This window comes from Amblyomma mixtum, chromosome 10 (genome assembly GCF_055824585.1).
Source record: "Amblyomma mixtum isolate Tamu chromosome 10, ASM5582458v1, whole genome shotgun sequence".
NCBI classification, from domain to species: Eukaryota; Metazoa; Arthropoda; class Arachnida; order Ixodida; family Ixodidae; genus Amblyomma; species Amblyomma mixtum.
The window spans coordinates 10,279,020-10,304,227 of NC_143021.1; the positions used below are offsets into that span (position 1 = coordinate 10,279,020).

The window sequence follows — 25,208 nt, forward strand, 5'->3', positions numbered from 1 at the left end:
TTTTTCAAACATACAAGCCCAATTATGTGCGCAGTGGTGTCACAAGCTTCAGTTTGTTGAGCCCCGTGGTGGGCCGTGAACTTTGCTTTGACTGCTTTGAGTTGAGTGGAGTCTGGGAACCTTAAAGTGGTCATGTGTACCGATAATAGAAAGTGCCTGTTTTACATTGATGAGCAGCCTGGACCAAGTGGTTTTGGCTGCACAGCTAAGAGCTGGGCGTGGTGTGCTTGTTGGCGCGCTGACTGTTGTAACGCTAAACACGCACCGTGAAATGCTTCTGTCGGTTGAACTGCTCGCACTGATGTATGATTTGCACTGATATTTGATGCAGAGATGGCATACAACAGTCTTTCTGTTTCAGTACCACGTTTGGACTATGCGCTTACCTGATTTGATCAGAATTCGAAATCCTCATTGTCTGCAGCATCGGCAATTCAAAACAAGCAGGTTTCGCATAGGTGAAACTGGTGGCGCCCTCTAGTGCCTTTCCAAGGAACCATTGCTTTATCATTAAAGTTTTACCATTGAAGCTGTGAAGGGGGTGGCTTAGCAGCTCATTTAAAGGTGCTTTCTCGTCTGGCTTAACAACATTGAGCAAAAGCAGTCAAGAAAGCCTCCTCGGATGGGGTGCTCATTCTTATTCTCCCCCCCTCCTCACATCACAGCATCAGTGGTAAAATGGTAAAACAATCGTTTCTTGGATAGGCACCAGATGGCGCCACCAGGGTCACCTGTGTAAAAACTTTGTTTGGGATCGCCGATGCTGTAGACGATACGGATTTCTGATTAATTCTGGTCAGATCAGGCAGGTACATTATCCAAAGGTATTGAAACAAAAAGACCGTCCTACGCCATCTCTGTGTCAGATTTCAGTTCAAATGGTTTAACAGAGAGATGCATTTTATGCTGTGCTTTTAGCGTTGCAGCAGTCAATATAAAATCCAGCAAGGTGCCCCATCACCTTTCTGCCTCTGACAATGGTCCAGGTCCTGGAGTTGCAGTCCAAGTTTGCATCGGACGACCGGTTCCGCCTGAGTGAACGCTTTCTGGAAAGCGATGATGAACAACCCAGTGGCGGCAACATAGGTGAGCTGGCCAGGGCCCAGCACACAGACAGCTTGTTCTGTGGGCGCATCTTTTGGTGCTGGCCTGTGGATGAATACCTCTGAAAGGGACTTTGAGCACAAATCTAAGTTGGTCTGTGTGGATAGAATACCTCATTTCAATCACACAAAAAGTACTTTCCTTGAGAATTGAGTTTTTTTAGGCTGGAAAAGATCAGAAAATAAAGCCGCCAGCTGTTTTCACTAGTACAGTAATAGCTTATTACTAATTTGAACTTCAAGGGATTGAGAAAAATGTTAGAATTATCGGAAGGTTGCATTATCGAATGACTCCCAAAAAACTGACGAGACCCGGGTACGTTGTGGTAAGTTTATATGGTGAAAGACTGTGCAATGGTTGCCTGCTTTTGAGATGAGAACAGTGCTACAGTGACTGTTTTACACATTTTCTTCAATGCTTTCTTGCAAGGAAGCCATTCGAATTGACTGTTGCAAAACACCTAGCATCCGAATTAGTGAGCGTCCAATTCTGTGGACTTGCATGGGACTGCACCAGCTGCTCTAATTATTAGTCGAATTAACGAGGTTTTACTGCAGACTGCTGTGCTGTGAAGGCATTTTTTTGTGTGCGGAACCCTGGCGCTAGGCTGCACTACCACTTGTTTTCAAAAGACAGTCACAGTCCTTCTGGACCTTGGGCCCCATGAGTTTTTGATTTGAATGCTAGAAAAAAATATGTGCTAGTCCACTTTTAAATGCGGCTTCTCTTGGCAATAAATGCATCTTTTGCTGCCGGGCAGACATCAACATGGCCAGAAAGAGCCACAGAGATTAAATTTATGTTCACAAGAAAAGCTGGATGGAGTTGCCCTCAGCAGCACAAAATGCTTAGCGATAGTGTTCTGCACATTTCAAAGAGCTAATTTAAACCAAACCGAAACAAGCAACATTCCTAATTTCAGTATCCCTCTGTTCCTGGCGTTGCCACAGTTGATTTGAAAGGAGTGGACCTAGTGTCTTAGACATATTTTTCTTATTTGTAGTCTAATCGTAAAGCGACTCGTCACCTCGCTTAATACCCCTGTCTCAAGGGCGTTTCGAAGGCGCTCGAATCGATAGTCTATTGACTCAAAGGCGATCGAGCGCTGCTACACGGGCGGTTTGGCCATCGAGTCAATAGCCTATCGAGTCAACGGAGCAGCGCGGAACTCTATCCTGATTTGGAGGGCCTTCGAGCATTGCCCAATGTTGCTAGCATTGCTTCGAACGGCGCCAACGCGCACTTTCATGCATGATACATAAGCATGAACAAACATTATTTTCTCAGACTTTAAGGGTGGACGAGGGTCTTTAAACTAACTTTTTTATTTATGGCTAGAATCTTATGAAATTTTGCACGCAGATGCATTTCTCTCTTCTGATTCCAAATATGTAGTCATAATTGAGCTGGTGGTCTTAAATCTTACAAAGTCTAGAATGTAATTAGGTAATTTCTTACGCAGTTTTAATGAACTTTCTCATTGCATTTTGTTGGTTTTAATCACATGAATTGATAGCCAGAGAGTTCCCATACCCAATGACATTCTTCGTTTTTCTCTAAAGGGATGTCATCGCGGTATATTACGTTGAGAGTAAAGGTCGCAGTATTTGACACTGCAGCTAGTTAAGCTAATTGTAAATTGCTATTTATACGTGGCCCAAACAAAAAAAGTATGTCATCGGGTATGGGAATTTGCTGGCTATCAATAATTCATGTAATTAAAGGCAACAAAATGCAGTGAGAAATTTCATTAAAGCTGCGTAAAAAATTACCCAATTACACTCTAGAATTCAAGATAACTTTTGATCTAAGACCACCAGCTCAATTATGAATGCATTTTTGGAATCTGTGTGCAAAGTTTCATGAGATTTTAGGCATAAATATAATGGTCAGTTTTAAGACCCTTGTCCGCCCTTAATGCAAGCAGTAAACTATTAGTCTGCACAATAATTTAAAAATTGTATCAGTCTGGTTTAAAGCGCTTTCTTTTTATGCTCTCCATCACAGACACAGAGGAAAAAAAAAACTGAGGAGGGAGCGTCCGGAGACAACCTTGAAGCCTAGTCTTATCAAGTAAAAATATAACAAAAAGGAGAGAGTCGGTCTCGCCCATTATCATGCCATGTGGTAGTGTGTGGTGAAATCTAGCCCCGCTGCGTTCGCACATGCGCGAACTAGCACGGCAAACTGACTGTAGACCAACCTCCTTGCTGTAACACCCCACGCCACGGGCCGCGCAGGCGCGAAAACATACCAGAACCAAAACATAAAGGACTGACTGACAGAGTGAGAAACGAGGGAGGGAGTGGCTTCACAAGCACTTGGCTTCCTGAGGCTGGCTGCTGGGCGTCGCGCTGCCTCCTCAGTTTTTTTTTCCTCCATGACCGCAGAAGCCGAAAACGTCAGCGTTGTCAGTGTTGCCAGAGCCTTACAAAATTTCGACACTGACTGGGGCGGACAGCCGCGCGGCGAGGCCAATCGGGCCAAACCGATTTCTGCCACGTGGTGACAAACATGGCGGTGCCCTTCAAAGCTGGACCCCTCGCTTCGGGCTGGATTCTCGTCATTGCTGCCTTTTTCAGCCCGTTCACTGGTCATAAATGGGGCACCGGTCTTTCGCTTCGTCTCACCTTGCATATAAGAAAGCGTATAAGTGATAAATTTGCTTTATTTTTTATTTAAGTCATTTTGGTCATGAATTTATAAAGTTCATAAACGCGAGTTTCCTGTGCACTCATAATTACAAATGCGCTTTTGGTCGGGATGATGATGTAGAGCAATTTCATTGTTTCTTGGTATGTCATTTTTGTGGCTGTTGCACTCTAGAACATTACTAAAAGGCGAGAAATGTTGATTGGTCACTGGGTTCAGATCATTCGTGAGTCAAAATGTGAGTGAATAAGTCCAGATGAGTGGTGAGTCCGAGTGAGTCATGAGTCAATATGGGTGGTTGACCCCGGATGGCAGGTGAGTCTGAGGGAGCCCAAGTAAGTTGTGAGCCTGAGTGAGCTTGAGTGAGCCCGGGCTTCTGTGAGTGTGCTTGTTGTTGTTGTTGTTGTTAGTGGCTGTTTATTGATAATAAGAAAATAAAAAATATGAAGGAAGAGATGTTGCTTACTGCGGCATCTGCCATCGAAGCCTGAAGCACCCGAGCTGCGGCTAGCGAGAATAAAATGACACGGAGAGGACAGGGAGAAAGAAAGAAAGTAGGGCGGCAATATACACTATGTACAAATACAGGGTATTGCAATAGTGCTTGTGTGAGCGCTTGTGATTTTGCCGAGGTATGTTTCTGAGTTATGTAGGTACCATCACACTTGATTTTGAAGCATAATTTACAATTTCACAAAATTGAAGCTCATTTGACGTGTCAGATGTCTTTGAAATTAATTTTTCCGTTTCTTTCTGAGCACCTTCCTGATCTGCCAACCGTAGCAATCACTAACTTCACTGACCGGTACCTGTGTATCTGCTGTGTAGCAGCTGCCGCTGTCTCCGCCGTGGATAGCACGATGCCACAACGTGTGGGCCGGGGAGAGCAGAAGAGGCGGGGGAGTAGGAAGCACTTTCCTATTTCCGCATGCTTGTCTCCTGTTTAAAAAAAAAAAAAAGTCTCTTGATCTGGCCGTTCACCGTAGCCCTTGGAAGCTGACCCTTCACCTCGCGTTCCTGGTGCTCTCCGTTGCCTTCACCCTCTGTGTGTTGCCTGTCGATGCCTGAATCGCGTGAGCAACTGAGCGATGGCAGTGGTCATGCACAGTTCATCCTGCATTTTCTTTGCTACGTCCTATTTCATGCTTTTGGACATAAACTGTTGTAGCTTCTTCATGTGACACTAAAGAAGTGAAAGCTGTGGAGTCTGCGTGTTTTCCACGGACGAGCGCCAATCATGCTGAGCTTGGTGCACTGTCAACTGCATTCACTTGTTGCAATCATGAACGTTCCTGTCATGCTGATTCGTATTTCATCGTCATAAAACATGGCTCGGCGGAATTTCAAGTAAAGCAACATCAGCTAAGGGATAGTTGATGTGGCAAGTTGGTTATATCAAGGTCGACCGCCGCAACACCTTTGTTACATGGAGTTCTCAAATACACGTTTCAGTGGGGGCGGTGTTAGCGAATTTAGAAACTTCTTGATATGGAGGAATTCACTTGGAGATTTGTTACTGCCAGGTTTAACCGTATTTCTTTTTGTTGGGGCGAATGAAGTCAGATCCTTGCGTACCTTCCAGGTGATGACCATGGTACCAGCACGGGTGATGCAGAGTCCCTGGACCCCGAAAAGGAGCGAGCACGCAACTTGGACATCCTCAGGGACGTCCTGGGTCCAGAGGGAACCCTGAGTCGCCCAAAGCCCATCTTCAAGTGAGTCTGACCACCCCCTCCAATGGGCAGGCCATTGTGAGGACACCTGGCCTGGGGTTAAGAATGTAAATAGAACTAATTAGTGCATCTTTACAATGGAAGGAACAATGTCAGCTGTTCAAAGAAACTGCATGAACTGGGGTAGAGTGTTAGCCTAAGCACATGACTATCCGCCGCTTTGTCAGCTCAGTGCTTCGTGGACAACTAGTGCTGGCTTGCAGGAAACACCCAAATGAGCAGCGGATGGTGGAGAGAGGAGGCGAGAGGGCAATCACGATACGGCACTGTCAGGAGAGCAGCTTCAGATTACATGAATGCCGAAATGAAGGCAGACGCTGCGACGCATATTGCTTATATCGATAACCATGTAATCCAGTTTCTTTAATTGAACTCCTTAAATTTGGAACTGTGTCTTTGTACGACGACTTCCGACTGACAACAGGCTTAGAACACAAGGGTGAAAGAATGAGGGCCAGTTGATGTGGGGAATCTTGGAAGTGTTTTGCGTCTGTCAGCCAGAGGTCTCCTCAATTTGGCTGCACTTTTAGCTTGAGTTCTCAAAAGTGCCATGCCAGTGCAGCAGCAGTTCTTACGGCATGAATGTAGCCTGACACTAGCGCTCTTGTTGCAATGGCCAAATTGATTGCAGAAGTGCAGAGACGTTCGTCTGCTGCAGCTGTGTGTTAGTGTGCGTCGTGTTTGTTCAACATGTGTGAAAGTGCACTAGCTGTATTGAATACTGTGCATTTGCTTTCAGGGGGGAAGCTGGTCTTAGAACAAAAATTTTCGTTAATGAAGTCACAATAATGGAATCTTCAAGAAACATGTATTTTTGCGTGCCAATTCCAAATATGTAATTTAATTTTATCTGAAACAAGTCCTTGTACACTTATATATAATATGTTATGCAGCTTTTTGTGGACAGCTCCCAATGAATTTTGTTGCAGGAAACTTGTTAGGACGCAGGCCATTGGCTTGTAATGACATCAAACTATGCAATAAGGGCAAAATTATTATCTTGCCTATCATAGAAGTTGAGTTACTGGGTTTTGAATTTGCCACTTCACAAACAGGAAGAAACCGATGGTTTCAAAATCCTATAATTCACCTTCTATAACAGGCAGGATGATAATTTTACTTTTATTGCATAGCTTGATGTGAAGAGAAACCAATGGCATGCAGTCTAACAAGTTCCCTGCAGTAGAATTTCTTTCAAACTCTCGGCAAAAGTCACCTAACATATTGCGTAAGTGCACAAGGAATTGTTGTACATAAAATTAAATTACATATTTGGAATCTGCATGCAAAAATGCATGTTCCCTGAAGATTTGATAGTTGTGACTTTATTAAAGGGACACTGAGGAGAAATTGAAGTTGGCTTGTATCGACAGAATACCAGCTCCTGATTACAAAACCCCACTCATAGTGACAACAAAGCTGTTGTAATGTAGAAAAGAGCAAGAACCAAAATACAGGTATCGCCGCCACAGGCCAAATTCGCAAGTACAAGCGTGATGACGTCATAGGACAAAACAGTGTTGCTAGAACCAATGGTTCTAGAAACACTAGAACACGAGAAGCCACGAATCACTGAGGCGCAGCTAATGCATGCGCAAATATTCTTGACGTCGCCAGATGGCGCCACGTACCCGGCAGCTATGCGTGCGCCTGCAGCATCGCGACATATCAGCGCCTGCTCACCGGTGATAGGCGGGCTCCCGGTATTCCGCTAACGGTAACAAGGTACACGGTATGCTAAAAGGTGTCTATTTGCTAGAACTTCGTTGACGACTTCGAGAACAGGATCCATCTTAACACCAGCAAAACACCGGTGCAAACGTAAACGAAGCGACGGTAGCGACGGCCACAATAGCCGATAGATGCCTTCAACGTGCGGCCGGTGGTAGCTTTCTTTTCGGCTGCTGCTAGGCCGCACTGCTGGCCGTCAGAAATCCCGGAGTCTGCGTTACGTCATGTGCACGTCGTGTTTCACGTCACTTAGACCTGTGTCGTCATAAGAGAATCCCAAGTTTGAATCAGAGCGGCGGGAAAAACTTTTTCAACTTTGAATCCAAATTTCTTAAAAATAAATGCATCTTTCGCTGCCGGCCAAGTGGCAACAAAGCCATGAAATGCCGAACTATCGGATTTCGCTGTAAAAAAAATATTAATAGAGCTCTCCTCACTGTCCCTTTAATAAAAATTTATTTCTAAGACCCTCTTCCCCCCTTAAGTGGCGCATCTCTTGACAGCAGCAGTGAAACTTGTCAGTTTCAGAAGAGATGAATTTGGCTCTGCATTTTCTATTCCATTGTGCAAAAGGGAGTAAGTTAGCCATTATTGCGTCAAGGAATACTTTTAACAGAAGTAAATTCAAGATGGTTCCTTCCTTTCTTCGGAAGGGCACAGGCCTCTCCAAACGTGATTATTCGGCGGCGATGCAGGAGGAGACGGTCAATGATGCAGGTGATGAAGACGAGACGAGGAAATATATTTACAGAAATTTACATGAATGTACAAGTTACAAGTCACAGAAGCAAAGTCACACGTACGAACTGAGCAAACTGCAACTTAAAGGAACTGATCTCAAACAGGGAAAACTCTCTACAAGACCTTACTTATCGACCGAAGGTCTCGGTTAAAGCCTAGATACTTATAGAAGCACGTGTGAAGCATGGAGCCTCTAGCTAGACTAGACAGGACTAAACAAGGCTAGGACTAGGACTAGGACTGCTGTCCAGTTGTTTTGCTTGCATTTTTATGTGCTTCACAAATAAAGAAGTTAGGGCGGTCATGTTTCAAGGCCTGCCCTAGACTGCGCTAACCAATGAAATTTTAATGTACAATAGCCACAGCCCCTGTAGGTTGGGCACAACCTTGGACCCAGGGCTTGGCAAAACGAAAAAAGAAACGTATAAAGAAAACATCCAGGACACCCTCTCCACGTGGGACTCCTTGTCCTCTCCGCGTGATTCTGTCCCCTTCTCCTTTCGCCACCACATCCACGTGTCGCCTCTCCAAGGATGACGAGTTGTAGCTGAACAGCAGGGCGAATTAATCGCTGACTCATTGTAGAAGTGTCGAATGGCAGAGGTCAGAAACGAGCCCCACGACGCTTCGGTGCTGGCAAGAATGCCAGCAAACGAAAGAGCCCTTCGAGAAACTCGGAGGCAGGTTCGCATATTTCCGCAAAAGAGGCACACGGATCCGCCGACATGCTTTGTTGGTGCCCCGGCGGTCAACAATGCTCAGGGTCAGCTGTCATAGCGACGCAGCTAAGTGGGCAGTGACTTCCGAGCTTTTGTGCATCTTTGCGGGGGACACGCAGGTGAGGAGCTCAGGGGTTTACTCAGAACTCCGCGTTGATCGAAGGCGCACAGCGACCTCACGGTGCTGTAATTAAAATAAACTAATGAGGCCTTACAAAGGGAGCGGAGAGTCTTGAAGTTAACGTTTATATGATTAAAGATATTGTAATGAAGTTAGGTATGGATATGTGTTTCTTCTTCCTGTTTTCAAAATGTAATTAGTTTCAGTATATCTCAGTTAGTTCCCATATTGTAGGAAAATAACTGAAGCCTAATTAGTTAAATTCTTACAGGTCATTAAGACATTTCCTTCCTACATTTCTTGGCTTCGATTGAAATGGAGCTATAGCCAGAGATCTGCCATCTGCAGCTATGCTAATTGTATTGTTGTTGAAGTACATCATCTTATATAAATGTTAAATTTTGTCCAAGCGCCATAATTATGAAGTATAGTTAGGTGACATTATGGCTCATAAAGTTTGAAATATTTGACTTAGCCAAACAAAAACAGCGTAGCTCTACAGTTTTGTTCTTTCTGAAGTCAGCACTGTAAGATTAGTTGAAATTGCACTATAAAAACATAATAAAAACTTCTGTGTGGCTAGTCGTGTTGGCAAAAAACGCGAAGCTGAGAAAATCGCATTTGAAGCGCGCGCGCCAGCCATTCGGGGGTCGTTGTCAAAGCCTCAAAAACTGCGGAATGCGGGCGTTCACAAAATATTTCGCAGTAGTTAGTAATACCAGGAAGGGAAGGGGCCCAGCTTTTAGACAAAACCAGGATGGCGGCCATTGGGGACGCAGTCGCGAGAGGCAACGGGCTTGAGGTCCTGCCACATTTCGCTCCGAAATCGCCATTTGTGGGCTTTGTAGACGCGAGATTTGTAGATATTTTAGTAGTTGGAGGTTGAATTTAGACCTTGAAACTTTTTAGGCAGGAACTTTTAAAGTGTTATTGATCCTAATAATGTCATTTTTGCAAAATAGAAATTTTCGCATTTTTTTATCATTTCAAGACCCGCATCTTCCCTTAAAAGGTAACAATGGAATACTTGGACTTTGAAGTCAAGAAGTTGTATCCACACTGTCAGTTTGTATGCGAGGCTCTGGCTGCTGCTGTTCTGTCGGGAAAAGCACCCCTGGTTGTCCGCAAATTACAGTATGCATTCCATATCTGCCTGCTGGGCGATGCCCACTTTCATGTACGTGCTCTGATGCACGTTTCAGCATGTTCTGCACTCAGCCTGATGTCACGAACCTCTCGACCAAGCAGGGAATTTCGTTACGGAGACACCCGGTGGTTTTTGTATGGCGATGAACTAGATGCTATTGCATTGCTACGGGTATCTTCGATTCATGGAGCTTGATAGGTCCTGACACTGCCATTTTATACAACAGGTGTATCTTACCAGTACTCACCTATGGGGCAGAAACGTGGAGGCTAACAAAGAGGGTTCAGCTTAAGTTGAGGACAATGCAGCGAGCTATGGATAGAAAAATGATGGGTGTAACATTAAGAGATCGGAAGCGGCCGGAGTGGGTGAGAGAACAAACGCGGGTTAATGCGGTTATATGCAGGTCATATGCCAGCTATGGTGGCTTCCTTGAACTGCAGCGGTGTCACGTAAAACATCAGTCACCAGAACGGAAGCTATCACAGTTTTCATCACCTCTGCTCCATGCCAGTCAGTGTGAGCAGAGGATGGCTGCTGGAAAGCTACAGCAACCGACCGTGTAGCTGGTTCCGGAACACCATCGACGGGTGCGAGAAGTGCAAATGGGTGCTGTCCGCCCAGCTACCAGCTATTCTCGCCGCTAGTATACGTTCTGTGGCACTGTTGGCAAATGCGAGATAAAGCGTGAACCGTAGTGCGAACGCTTGCCGCTGCACCATCAATCACCCGTGCAGTGACGCAAAGCCATTTGAACAGGCACAGCTTGGCACTCGGCAGTTCGATATACCTGTCTTGTGGCAAACTGCGTTTGATATGTAACGTAAGAAGTGCATCTGTTTGCTAAAAATACTTAGGAACAGTTTGATATGGCCAGTAATTCATAATGTCCGTGTTCATTGTAATCAGGTTTGCTGTATTCTTGGTGACCCTGTAATATTCATATCATCGAGATTGCACTGTATTGGTATTGTTCCTTCACTTCCAGAATTGCGTACTCTGGCTGCTGCCTAATGAGCGGGTTTGTCCCCACTTTCCAGGGATGCCACGCAGCTGCGCTTTGACCCAGCCAAGGACAGCGCCGCCAAGTTTGAGATCAAGCCCAAGCCCAGGCAAAAGTAAGTCGCTGAATGCACGCACTGCAGCTTCGCAGTTGCATCCTCAGGCCTGCAACCCTTAAAGAGACTCTGAAAGGCGCTCCTAATAAAGGTGCGGTATTTTTGATATGCTTAAGGATGCCGCTTCATGATTATCCTTCAGCATAGAATTTTTTTAAATCTTTCTCGTTGAAGCAGAATTATCTGTAGTCAGAATTTAAATTTCAGCGTCTTCGCATTTTTCCTTCTCCTGTTGTCCCTTTCTGAACACTTAAAGGGGGGACACTGGTCTTTGAGACCAAAAAATGACCAAAAAATCTATGTTCAAAAAATGACATTTGTGGAATCTACAGCTATTATTTTCCAACTGTACTTTTGCTTTCAAGAAATCAACATTTGGCCATATTATTAAATTCAGATCATTGTGTGGGCTGAATTTATGCAGCAGCAGACAATTTAATGGCACGAAAATTTTGGACATCTGGCTGCCTTAGTATGTCGATATCTCAACATCTAGGACAGATAGAGATGTCATATTGTTTGCTAAAGGAAGCTGAAGGCACCGTGTGTGCAATAAATGAAGCAGACTTATTCAATTCATATTCACACCTTGAACATTGATATTCCAAGTGCTGTAAAATTACTAATGAGGGTAAAATAGAAAAATGGTTTTGATTACTGCACTCTTAACTCACCATGCTATGTAGTCATGAATTGAAAATGATTTTTATTGAGCAGTTTTTTTTGCACCGAGGTACTAATGAATGGCTAATTAAAATTAGTTATCTTGGTAACTAATTAATGAGAAAGGTAATTTCATTGTTGAAATCTGTATAAAAACTGAACAAGGCAGTACAGTTTCATTAGGATTGGACTAAAAATAAGGAAAATAGGTCTGAGACCAGTGTCCCCCCTTAAAGGTCGGTGCTCTTCCATTGCTCCACTGCCGGTGGAGGAGAGCTTCCTCACCCTCCGGAGCGATGCTGCTGACCGGCCGTGGCCATGGTAGCTGCTTGGCGTCTGAAAAAATCTAACCAATAGCCATCTCTGAACAGAATTATGTAGAAGCGCGCGATGGAGGAGGGCGGGAGCATGACTCACAAACTTGTGCGCGTAATTGTGGGTTCTCTGCTGCATGTAGAAATGTGTGTTATTTGGAAGGGTAGAAACTTGGGCGAGTCGGTAACTGTGATTCATGGTATGTGAGGAGCGCAAAACGGGACAAGGGACAGAGAAAGACAAGCACAACACAGGCGCTAACTTCCGACTGACAGAAACCTAGGCGACCAAGACGAACGTGAACCGTGAAGCAAACAGGCACATGCGCCCAGAAAAAATAATGAAAATCAGGTGAACGAGGAACAACGGACAAACGACTCAGCGATTATTTAAGAAGGCCAGCTCTCTTTTGGACAGGGAGGTAGACGGCTTGCTGACACATTTATCATCCAAGGCAGCGATACGCGCTGCTTCAATAATTTCACAAGTTAACTGATCCCGGTGTCTGACCACGATCGGTTACTTATCTAAAAATGGCACACAACCACACTCCTTAGAGTGCAAAGCCAGATTGCTGCCAGTAGAAGTTTTCAAGTTGTTTTTGTGTTCACGAAGCCTATCATTCAAGCAACGACCAGATTGGCCAACATACCGCTTGCCACAGGAAAGTGGGATGTCATGAACAATGCCTTCAGTACATTTTAGGAGCTTTTTTCTATGATTAATGCTGCACTGCAGCTTTTGGGGACGTTTATCAGTGGGCAAGGTTTTCTTGGATAGTGCACTTAGTTTTTCAGGGGCTGAAAAAACCATGCGAACATTGCTTTAAAGTCCCAATTTTCTTGAAATTGTGGGACAGGCAATGAATGTAGGGAATCACGGCAATTTTGCCTTTCTTTCTCTCTGAAGGCACAGACGGTAGTTGCTCTTCGTGGCGCTTCTTCTTCAGTATGCCTTCAGTATTTCAGTATGCCTTCAGTATTTGGCTGAGGTGTTTGTGGTGAGAGATTTATGTACCGTATATACTCGCGTAATGAACCCACTCGCATAATGAATTTACTTTTTGCCTCGAAAAATGAGATTTTTTTTTTCTCGCGTAAAAGCTGCATGCCGATCTTCAGTGCCATATTAGGGCATGCTCGCGTTATCTCGGCGCGATTGGCTGGCACTGCTGACGATAACAAAGTCGACAGGTTGCGACGCGATGCAGCCAGCTTCTTTTAATGCGAGATATGCTGGCGGGGTAGCCCTTCACTACGGCTCTTCTTCCCTTCGCTCACAGCGCAGCTCGGGTGACCTCCTAGTGAGAGTGGCAATTGCCGCATCTTTCCTTTACTATAACCACATGATTATTATTGTCTAATGCGAGAGAAACACTGGAGACATGAGCGCAGGTGATGCGGAAACGAAACTTGGAGACCGCGCGCTTTTGCCGAGGATGACGATGATCTTAAATGATCTGGTTGCTTAGCGCCATCTGTAAAACGCAAAACAAAACCTTGCTCATAGCGCCGTTTGTGCGCAGCGGCAGCAAAACGAAGTAAAGACAACGCATTTGGACGTTAGCCACCCGCTATATTGCTGGAGCTGCGTGCGAGTGGTCTGTGTGCTTTGAGTTGTGCATTGTGGTGATAGGTCGTTACGCCAGCTACACGACGGGTTTCAAGGTAAAAGTCGTGGAGCATGCCTTGGAGTACGGCAACCGTGCGGCCGGGCGACTCTTCAATATCGACCAGGTGCGTGTGTGCTACTGGCGTAAACAAGAGGACGAACTGAGGGCTACCAAAAAGATCAGCGCGCATTTCGAGGACCCAAACAAGGGAAGTTCCCTCACATGGAGGAAGAAGTGCTGAACTACGTGAAGAGGCTGCGCAACGAAGGATGTGCTGTATCTCACGAGTTCATTCAGAACCACGCGCGGGCCACTGCAAGGAGTCACGGCATTTCTGTTCTCGAATTTAAAGCCAGCAGTGGTTGGACAACTCGTTTTATGCGTCGGAACGGGCTATGCCTGAGAAGGCATATGACGCTATGTCAGCGGCTGCCGGCCGACTGTGAGGACAGAGTGTGCGACTTTCATCGCTTTTTGATACGTATCCAGCAGGAGAAGAAGTTCCTGCTTTCATAGATTGGGAATGCCGACCAAACGGCGATAAACTTTGATATGCCGCGGAACAGCACTGTGGACCTGAAAGGTGCAAAAAGCGTGCACGTGAGGACAACGGGCGCCGAGAAACAGCGGTGCACCGTAATGCTTGCTGTAACGGTGGATGGCAGGAAACTGCCACCGTTCATTATATTTAGGAGGAAAACTCTTCCAAAAGGCACCTTTCCGGCTGGGATTCATATTCGTGCCCAAGAGAAAGGGTGGATGTCGGCACCACTGATTGTCGACTGGGGACAGTGACCAGGGGCTCTTCTTCTGCCGTCGCTCCTTGTCTTAGATAGTTTTCGTGTCCACCTAGACAAAGACGTCCGGCGCTGAATGAGCGAGCTGCTGCGAACAGACATCGCCGTAATTCCGGGTGCCCTAACCTCAGTGCTGCAGCCACTTGACGTCTCTGTCAACAAACTATTTAAGGACAACGTGCGACGGCTGTCCGCTAGTGAGTGGATGGCAGCGGGCAACGACGACCTGACACCGACTGGCAAGATACGAAGGCCAACCATCAACATGCTTTGCCAACGGATTTTGGAAGTGTGGAATTTAATTACCCCGAGGTGATCGTCCGCAGCTTCATGAAAACTGGAATCTCAAACTGCTTGGACGGCACAGAAGACGACGCGTTGTGGGACAATGACAACGACGACGGAGTTGCGAGCGACGCGAGCGAAAGCCTAGACTCGGAGAGCGAGGCCGAGTGATAATGCAAGACCGAGGCAAGCAGTGTGTGAAATAAATTTTTTTATTCACATCACATCCGTGGTTTTTCTACAGAGGTAAGGCTGCGATTGCATTTTTTTATCGATGTGATATGAAATTTAATCGCCCGAAAAATTTCGAAATTTTTCCCGCATTATGACATCCCCCCCCCCCCCCAACTTGAAGTCAATTTTTCGGGAAAAAAAGTGGGTTCATTACGCGAGTATATACGGTATTCACCTCAGAAGGTGTTTCAGAGCCCCTTTAAAAGGACACTGTGGACAGTTGCACCAAATTTTGCCTCTCAACGAAAATCAGTTCTCTAGTTCTTTCTGGCTATGTTTACGTTTGTCTGGCAGAAAAAGCCGCATTTGTTACTAAGAAAACCAGTTTTGAAAATGTTCTTGCCACTTGAGTCCGTCTCACAGCGTCCATACTAAAAATGACTCCGAGATTACTGTCTGAAAAATGGATGGGGGTGTGGCCTAGCCTCAGAGATCTGCGTGAAAACTGGTCACATTTTTTTTGTCACTTCAAGATACGTTTCGCGCCTAAAAGGGAAACATTAAGAAGAAAGAAGTTGCTGTATCATTATAGACTTGGGCATTTTGATCACACACCATTCTTACCGAAAACGGGGCAGTTTTTTATAACATCTCCAAAATACAGCTGTTGTCACTACTGGCTGATTTCACCAGTAAAGTGCGTGTGTCAACATCAAAATTTATGCGTAGATCTTGCTGTCTTAGTATGTTGATATCTCAACATCTAGGACAGCCAGAGATGTCATATTGTTTGCTAAGGGAAGCTGAAGGCGCAGTGTGTGCAATACATGAAGCAGGTTCATTCAATCATGCTTCAAAAATTTATAATTTCGCAAAGTTTATCGATGCATTACATTCACGCCTTGAATATTTGTATTCCAAGTGCTGTAAAATTACTAATGAGGGTAAAATGGAAAAGTTGTTTTGATTATTGCACTCTTTACTCAGCATACTATGTAGCCATGGATTAAAAATGATTTTTTATTGAGCAGTTTTTTTTGCACTGAGGTACTAATGAATGAATAATTAAAATTAATTATCTTGAGATTCGACTAATTTATGAGAAAGGTAATTTCATTGTTGAAATAAGTATAAAAAACTGAGCAAGGTGGTACAGTTTCATTAGGATTGGACTAAAAATAAGGAAAATAGGTTTAAGACCACTGTCCCCCTTAAAGCAGTGCAGCTCTTCTGAGGAAGGCTGTAGTGACGCAGACAGAGAGGGGTGACTTGAAACCAGTGTAGCCTCTGCTACTGTGAGTTGCACTGCAGTGGTGCACGCATGTAGAGCCTTTCTCAAAGATGTGTGGGACACTGGTGGCATTGAAGTGGTTTGGGCAAGCATTCCTGTGCCAGTCCAGAGATTTGGAACACTAGACAGTTTTAGCTGAACGTTTTTACGGCCAGCGGAGAGGAGCGGACGAGCGCAGACGCCACTGTGCATGCTCACGTCGCTGGGCTGGCCAGTGTTTTTATGGGGAGAAGCTTACGCCCGCTGGGAAGCCCTCTCCAGCAGAGCGATAGGCAGCGCACGAGCGTGTGTAAGAGCACTCAGGCGTGTATGGGTATTCAAGACGGCAGCCTCTTCTGTACGTCTAAAACGGAACACTTACCAAATAATTAACTAAAAACACAGAATCTACCTTTACTTAACAATTTCAACGCATTATTAGCAGGCTTAATTGATGTTTCAGCACATTATTAGCGGGCTTAATTGATATTTTTTCACTCTAACTTGAATTGTGACCGATAGGTGGAGCGGCAGAGGAAGCAACTCTACTCCGCTCGAGAAGAGGGGGCCATCTGCCCGGCTAAAACTCCATTCTCGCGCACCTCTCCGCTGGTGTATCCGCTTTTCCGCTCCACCCTGCTGGCTGAGCGGGGCTGGCCGTAAAAACGCTCAGCTAAAACTGTCTACTGGCAGTGTGGAATGAGCCTGACACTGCTGGCCTGGTGGGCTGTGTATTTCTGACAATGTAGCATGAGCTGCGGCTTCTGTGCCGAAAGGTCGCCATCATCTGTATACACTGCCTGTTGGTTTCTGAGTGCAGTGCTAGCCAAGACAGTTTTTGTCTGATGGCTGTCTTGCTGCTTGTTTGCAATGCAGGACAAAGAAGAAGCGGCAGCAGGAGGAAGCTGCTGCTGCTGCAGCAGTGCCCCAGGTGTCCAGTGAGCAGTTCTATGAGGTGACCGGCAGCCTGCACGACGCCCTGGCCAGCCGCTCGGGGGGCTTCAGCCTGGCACAGATGTTTGCCGGCCAACTCCAAGAGGAAGACCTGCAGGCTGGTGAGCGGGCCTTTGCTTGTTAGCGCAATAGCATTGGGGGTCGGTCAAATGTTTTAGGGGAATCCCCCAAGCTGGAGTAGATTTGTAATAAGGGAGTAATTACTCACTGACGTTTACTCGAGCGCGGCCATACAGCTACAGAGGAAAGCTATACAGCTTTCTCAGAAACTGCATAGTTCAAAAAAAATTTGTCCTGGTCCCGGGTTAGAAGGCGTACGCAATACACGCATCTTCACAAAAAGAAAAACAATACACCATAACCTCACATATTCATCAGGAACGTTTTGAAAGATTGCACTAAGTTTGTTTTCAGTTTAATATTATCAGGTATACCATTCCAAATCAAAACTCCACTGAACTCTATTAGTCTTTGCCCGTAACTATTGCGACACACTGGTAAGTTGAAATGTTTGGCACGTGAGTTGGGATACGAACAGTCGTGTTCATGGGTTGGTGGGGGCAGACTCTGTAGTGTTGTGAAGGGCATTTTTTCTAAAGTTTTGTCGTCTCTTGTCCTACATTTGAAACTGGGTTAAAAGAGAAGTAACGTTGTTTAAGGGGGGATGAGGGTCTAAAAACTTGTTTTTTATTTGTCGCCATAACTTGTTGAAACTTGGCGTGCGGGTGTCTCACAGAATGCTGATTTCAAACATGCATTTATATTTAAAATATCTCACCTGGAAGAAAAGTTGTCGCAAAATAATAACATCCCAATTAGGCAATTTCCGACAGGTCTTTATGGTAATTTATCAGTTTTAAAGAAAACTTTTTTAAGAATGTGCAGGCATTTCCGAGGGTCCATCGCACATCCTAAAGCTTTCTTTTTTTCCTTTAAACATGATATGTTAGCAATTAGGCCAAGTGGGAGCTCATTACTGTCACATCATTTTTTCTTTCCAACTTTGTTATTTATTTATGATCAACAAACTGACTTTACAGACATTTTGTTAGCTTTAGGATGTGCTTTGGGCCTTTGCAGATGTCTTCTTATTCTTAAAAAAGTTTTTCTTTAACTGATAAATTACTAACAAGGCCCTGCAAGAAATTACCTTATTAGGATATTTTATTTTGCCATATATTTCTTTACACAAGTAAAGCATGTAAATACACATATGTTCACTGGTAAATGTGTAGCTGTACAGTCTTTGTCAAAAGTAACCAGGCTGCATGGTTTGCTTCTAGCTCATACAGTGGAGCCCTTACAGCTTCGCTGACGCTGAAATGGTGGTTAAAGGTAAGGACTGGGAGTATTCTTACTTTCTAACACCTTTTGATCTTTAAACAAGCCACAAGGGCTCCTCTATACAAGCTAGAAGCAAACCATGCAGCCTGGTTACTTTTGACAGACGGTACATTTCTGAAACGTGGATAGGGGCGTGATTGCAACGATGTCATGTGGTGGGGGAAGGAGTGATGTGGCACACGTAGCAGTGTGCACACATCTTGCCAGACAACTTGAAGGAGGTGACCGATGGAACTTTCACTGTACATTCTCCGCAGTTTTCTGATCCTTTGTGGCACATTTAACCGTGCGATGGTGTTCTGTTTCTGTGCAAACGAATTTTAAAATTTCCTATTTCATGACCTTTAATTGGGAAGGGTTAATTGGAGAGATATGGGAGGGATCCCTGTCCTGAAGTAGGCATAGCCACAGGCTGCTGCTGATGATGGTGATGATGATGGGCAACTCTGCATGTGTGTGACGTCAGTGGATGCTCAGCCATCGATATTCGCTCTGTGTTGGCTGAAGGACAAAGTTTCGAGCTGGCTTTTGGTCATTTCTGACAAATATTGACCCACGCTCTCATTTACAGTCGCTAGTTTGGCTAGTCAATGCACATACTATGAGTGTCCGTGACATCATAGGATCGTCAGTCGTGACGAGATCGTTTGGTCGAAACCCAGTTTCGGCTTCGATTTCCTGGTTTTTGCTCATTTGTAATACTTATTTTGAAGATTGTTTTATTTTTTTGTACCGGAGCAAGGGGATTCTAAGCAGTGTTATGTGATTATGAACTCAAACTGTTCAGGAAACCACCAAACCACCGAGGTTGGCCTTTAAGGGAGCTGTGGGATGCAAACCTGCTTCTGCCATTGGCGCTTCCTCTGTTTGTGACGCCGTGGGCTTGCTGGAGGAATGTTGTGTCCGATTTCTCATCCGATGGCATGGACCCCTGGTCTCCCTGCAGAGCCCTTTGATGAGGGGAGCAGTGGGGGCGAGGCATCGGACGAGGAGCAGGCCGAGTACCGCAGCCGTGTGCGGGATGTGAGCCAGAAGAAAGCAGCCCCCCAGGAGTTCTTCCGCACGGATGCCTGCACCGGTGATGCTGGGGGCGATGCCCTGCCTGGGGCAGCCAGAGAGCCAGCCGACGATCAGTGAGTGCCACCCAGTCCTTTACTTGAGACAAGCCGGTCTTGTAGAGAGCACCATTAACGCGAAAGCATTAGGTGGCTCATCAACACGATCACGAATGGCAGTTTACCAGTATCCCTCTAGAGAAAAGTATACAACAGCTGTATCTTACCGGTGCTCACCTGTGGGGCAGAAATGTGGAGGCTAACAAAGAGGGTTCAGCTTAAGTTGAGGACAACGCAGCGAGCTGTGGAAAGGAAAATGATAGGTGTGACGTTAAGAGATCGGAGGCGGGCGGAGTGGGTGAGGGAACAAACGCGGGTTAATGACATCCTAGTCGAAATCAAGAGGAAGAAGTGGGCTTGGGCAGGGCATGTAATGCCAAGGCAAGATAACCGCTGGTTCTTAAGGGTAACGGAGTGGATTCCAAGAGAAGGCAAGCGTAGTAGGGGGCGGCAGAAAGTTAGATTAAGAAGTCTGCGGGGGTCGGGTGGCCACAGCAACTGGCAAAGGACAGGATTAATTGGAGAGGCATGGGAGAGGCCTTTGCCCTGCAGTGGGCGTAGTCAGGCTGATGATGATGATAATGAACACAAAAAGCCGGCATCACCCAAAAAGTGGTGGCGTTACAAAACTCATGATTGGTCAAGACGGTGTAATGTCATCAGAAGCGGGAAAATATGAAATGTCAGCCAGTAATAGTCTGTACAAGTACTCACAGCTGCACCAACTACAAAGGAATAAAACATGGTTAGAAGAGAGTTGGAATAAAATTGCAATGCTTTCGCATTACTCGCATGCAAGTTCCTGAAATGTCCCTGGTAATTTTCTTAATCCGGTCGTGTAGACAGTGCAGCACCTGCAAGAGGCAGCAGGCAAAAACCCAGATTCAGTTTGCATACAGGGTCCACAGGTTCAGTGTGCACAGCAGATGTGGATGAATGCAGCAACAAATGTGTCGGATGGTTATGTGCAAAATGGGGAGGGCAGTCAACCAGCGGAGAAAAATAAAGTGTGCAGAGGTGTGCACTGACTCCTGCATGTTTATTTTATTTCAGCATACAGTGGAATCTCATTATAGTGGACAGGTAAAAAAAAAATCTTGAAATACTTCAGTATGAACAAAATTCATGATCTAAATTTCGTAAAGAAAGTACGCAACTAGCAGACGATCTGAGCAATTGCACACTCCTAAATACACTTGCCGGCCAATTTTCCGACTCGAGGAAACCCAGAAAATGGTCCAAATATTCGAACAGCCTGAAAAGATTGTGAATGTCAAAAGGATATCGGTCTGCTGTGAGCCACCGGCTACAAAAATCACGCATTTCGCTGTCTCTCGCGTTTTGCACCACCTTATGTCGCCAGTGTCAGGGTGTGCGATGTGGCTGCGAGCCATGCCATGAATGCATCCGCGATGCACACCCTGCACAGTGCAAAGTGAGGACAGAGTGTGTCACGGGGTGGCAGTAGTTGCAAAGACCCGGAGAGGGAATCCAGTGGAAGAAGCGAAATGATTGTCCCCAATCTGCCCCGCACCATGTGCAACATCATCTGAGCACTGTGGCAGACCCTGCTGCTGTCCTGTGATCAAAGAGGCAAGTCTGTCTGAGCCAGTCCATCCGATTGCCTCTTAAATCCAAGATGGCGCCTTTAATGGCAGCGAAGGGCCGGCTGTGTGTGACGGTGGTCTTTGTGAGCATGCAGTCTAAACTTAAAAGCTCTACATGGACCCTATAATTAGCAAATAATTTTTAAAAATTGCTGCTCGCAGTAGCTCTCGACCGATTAGGGCAGCATCTCACTGTGAGTAGGAGCAAGGTTTGTAATTGCCGGTATTCTGGGGTTAAGGAAGCTAGCTTGAAAATTTTTGGGGTCCAGTGACGGCTGATGCAATACCAATTGCCCATGCTGTTTTCCAAACCTTAGTAAATATTTTATTTCATGGTCCCTTAAGCACCAGCTTGGATGGCTTCTCTGTATTACAGCAATGTTGCGTGAAATATGGCACGTCAGAATGGAAGCTATTGCCATTTTGACTACCTCCGTGAAAGTGGATGTGACTGCAGGATGGTTACCGAAAGGCTAAAACCATCCATGCCACTGCCCTGGAGCACCGTCAACAGATGCTCTAGTCGCAAACCATGGCATGGCCGCTTACAGCACCACTGCCAGTCAGGTCTGTAGTGCAGCAAAGTCTGCTGTCTGAGTGGACAACGCTTGACGCTGGGGAGTTTAATATACAGTCGAACCCGGATATATCGAACCCGCATATTTCGAATTATTGGCTATATCGAACACACAGATTACCCCCTTGAAAATACTATGTAAAAGTATAGGTCAGTTGCGTTGTATATCGAATTCCATTTTCGCCGGACATTGGATATATCGAACGCCGCGCCGCGCCGCGCCCCTGGAAGGTGCGCTTTCCCCAAAGACATTCCTGTCCGGTCCTCAGCCGCCTCAGCGGAGAACATTTCCGCAGTCAGCAGGCGCAGGGCCCCCTTTTTTTTTTTTGTTTCCCGTTTTTGCGCCCCACCGGCGCGAGCTTTCCCGCTCCTCCTCTCCTCCTGTACCGCCGGCGTGTGCTCCGTCAAGGTCATTGGAGATCAGCGAAGAGAGAGCGCCGCATGGAGACGCGCGGCGACCACGCTTCTTGGGGAAAGAGAGGGAGAGAAAACGGTCGCTCGTGGGCACATCGTGGGTCTGAGGAAAAGAGAGAGCTCAGAAAAAAAAAAAAAAAAAACGAAGCCCAGAGCGCCGATCTTTCTCCCTGCTCTTTCTTTTCCCTCTGTCGTTCCTTCGCAGCCGGGTTGACTGCCGCTCGCATAGGCTTCGCTCTTATCGCTCCATCTGCGCCTCGCGTGTTTTTTTTTGTGTGTGTGCCTGTGTTTCAACGCGCGACGTGAAGCAGGCCCCAGTAGCCAACTGTTCTGGCAAGGCAGGCCTTGAAGTGGCCGGAGATGAATGTCCGGAAGATTTAGATGACGATGAGTGCTTGGACGACGCGTTTCGCGACTTGTCCAATTTTCTCGGCGCCGTTCCATCCGAAGTGACTGTTGAGGACTTTAACGCTGACAGCGAAGTTCAAGCGGTAGCTGGCGTTCAAGACGCCGACTCCAGCGACGACGAGGGCAACTGTCTTGTCGAAGAAACGCGTCCGTGCGCAGCCACTGAACTGGCGTCAGCGTTAGCCTGATTCGGCGCTGTTGCGGCGAAATGGAAGGCACTGTGCTCTCGCACCTGGACAGTCTCGAGAAGATCGAGGCCAGTGTTTTGAACTTCGTTTCCCAGGGGAAAAAGCAGCCCAAAATTAGTGATTTTTTTCCCGCGAAATAAAGCGCTTTCACATTGCGCGCCCATGCTATGTTATTCGCGGCTGTTCCAAACGGTAAGCCACAATTTGTTATGATCGGGAGTGCAGTTTTAGCCTATATCTGTATATCGAATTTTCGCTATATCGAACTATTTTCCGATCCCCTTCGAATTCGATATATCCGGGTTCGACTGTACTACTAGCCGTCTTACGATAAGTTGGGTATATGAAGCAAAACTTGGATGTGTGTGCAAAAAATTGGGGGACACTTAAGTTCCGCCTTTAACAGCATTAACGGGTCCCATCAGCGGTTCCTCTTGCCCACGCAGACATAAACTCTGTTTGCTCTTTCACAATCACTATCATTTAAAAGACCACACGGCATACATATGAAGCCCCAATTTAACCAAGCCGTACAAACGTGCCCACATGGCCTAGCGGTAATGTGTCTGACTCACAGCCCAAGGGTCAGAGATTTGATTCCCAACCAATTAACCCAATGTTCTTCTCAACCCAGTTGCTTCTCATAGCGCATGCATTCGTTTGTGGCATGACTGCAGTTGCATAGCACTGTCTGGTATTGTGACGTGAGATGGTGCAGACATGGTGAAAGCATGACCGTGGCTCGATATACAGTCAAACCTCGTTACAACAAACACGGATGTTACAAATTACTGGCTATATCAAACTATTCTTAAATATTTTCAGCAAACAGATGCATTTCTTACTCTATAAATCGAACAGAGCTAGCCATAAAACGGATATATCGAACTGCCGAGCGTCAGTCTTTGCCTGGGCAGGTGGCAGGCTTTGCCTCACTACACGGATGACTGGTGGTGGAGCGGAAAGCATTCACGCTATACCTCCCTTTGCCAGCTGCGCCACAGAAGATATACTAGCGGCGAGAAAAAGCTGGCAGCGAGGCAGTCAGCACCCAGCCTCTCACAGCCAACGATAGAGCCCCGTAACCAGTAACATGGTAGGTTGTTGTAGCTTTCCAGCCGCTGTTCTCCGCCCGTAGCGGCTAGCACGGACGGAGGGGTCAAAACGGTGATAGCTTTCATCCTGGCATCCGATTTTTTATGTGACACCGCTGTAATGTGAGGTAGCCACCTTGGCTGGCGTTTGTCTTCCACCGCGTGTTGCGGTGCTCTGTGGCGAAGGCAACTTAACCAGTGCTTGCCGCTCGTTTTGTTGCCTCTGCAGTCTCCACGAGTGGCTTCGAAACAGTGAAATACGGAAAAGGTCTCTGCCAGTTGCCGTTCTTTCACTGATTAAATTCAGCTCCTCCATCGCGAGTTTTTTGGCGACGTTTTATATTACGAATTTCGGCTATATTGAACTATTTTACGATTTTTTACCACTTCACTATAACAAGGTTTCACTGTAGTCTGATGTTATCGCTTGCAAGTGTAACATGGGAGCGGTGAAGGTCACGAGCTGGTTTTTCATAGAAAAGTTATCTTTTCTGAAGTTCACGATTGTTTCAGACTGTTTGATTATTCAGACCATTTTCTGGAAAATAGGTCAGCGACTGCACCGAGTCGCTTGTTGCACAGCACTTCCATGGTGCTGGTGTGTGTGGGAAAATACTTAGATGCTTTGTGCATCCAGACTGACCATACAACTTGATGTCAGTGCACGTTAAAGAACCCCAGGTGGTCGAAATTTCCGGAGCCCTCCACTACGGCGTCTCTCATAGCCTTAGTCGCTTTGGGACGTTAAACCCCATAAAACCAAACCAAACCTTGTGGGGTTTTCTGGCTGTGTTTCTGCGCGTAGTATTATGCAAGCCACAATCTGTGTCAACCTGGAAATCTTAATGTTGCTGCATTTGTGAGGACTTGGGGTGCAAGACCCCTTGTCAATGCCTATTGCCATTGAGAGAGGCTGCTGGGCTATGAAGGTACGCAAGTGTGGTCTTATCTGCAGTGATTGGTGTGTTGCAGTTCAGTACTAACAGGCCTCCCAGTGGGATAGATGAAATTTTGCGCAGCAGCAATACTACATTGGGGGCACTCGGGGGTCGACTTGATTGTATCTGGTCTGCTTCGTACTTGTACACAGTGTCACACAGCCTCTTAGTTTGCATACTCTTGATGTGATATGGTTTGTGAGGCTTAACATCCTACTGCTGTGCGTGGACTATGAGAGGCCGTAGTGGAGGTCTCGTGATTGATTTCAACCACCTGGGGTTCTTTAATGTGCACTGATATCACACAGAACATGGGCTTGTTGCGCCCCCTTCGAAACACTACCGCCTTGGCTGGGGTTTGATCTGGCATTTTTGGGCACAGCAGCA

General features: G+C 46.1%; 1 protein-coding gene across 2 annotated transcripts in view; it reads left to right on the forward strand.

Moving 5' to 3' along the window:
- The window catches only part of LOC149325117 (putative RNA-binding protein CG14230), a 54,417-nt gene that overhangs the window by 17,765 nt on the left and 11,444 nt on the right, over nt 1-25,208 (forward strand). For both annotated transcript variants that reach the window (XM_089563445.1, XM_089563446.1), the window contains exons 7-11: nt 987-1,086; nt 5,339-5,471; nt 10,989-11,066; nt 17,059-17,237; nt 19,427-19,613. In XM_089563445.1, coding sequence (XP_089419571.1) covers nt 987-1,086; nt 5,339-5,471; nt 10,989-11,066; nt 17,059-17,237; nt 19,427-19,613 — 677 coding nt within the window. The remainder of the gene's footprint in view (nt 1-986; nt 1,087-5,338; nt 5,472-10,988; nt 11,067-17,058; nt 17,238-19,426; nt 19,614-25,208) is intronic.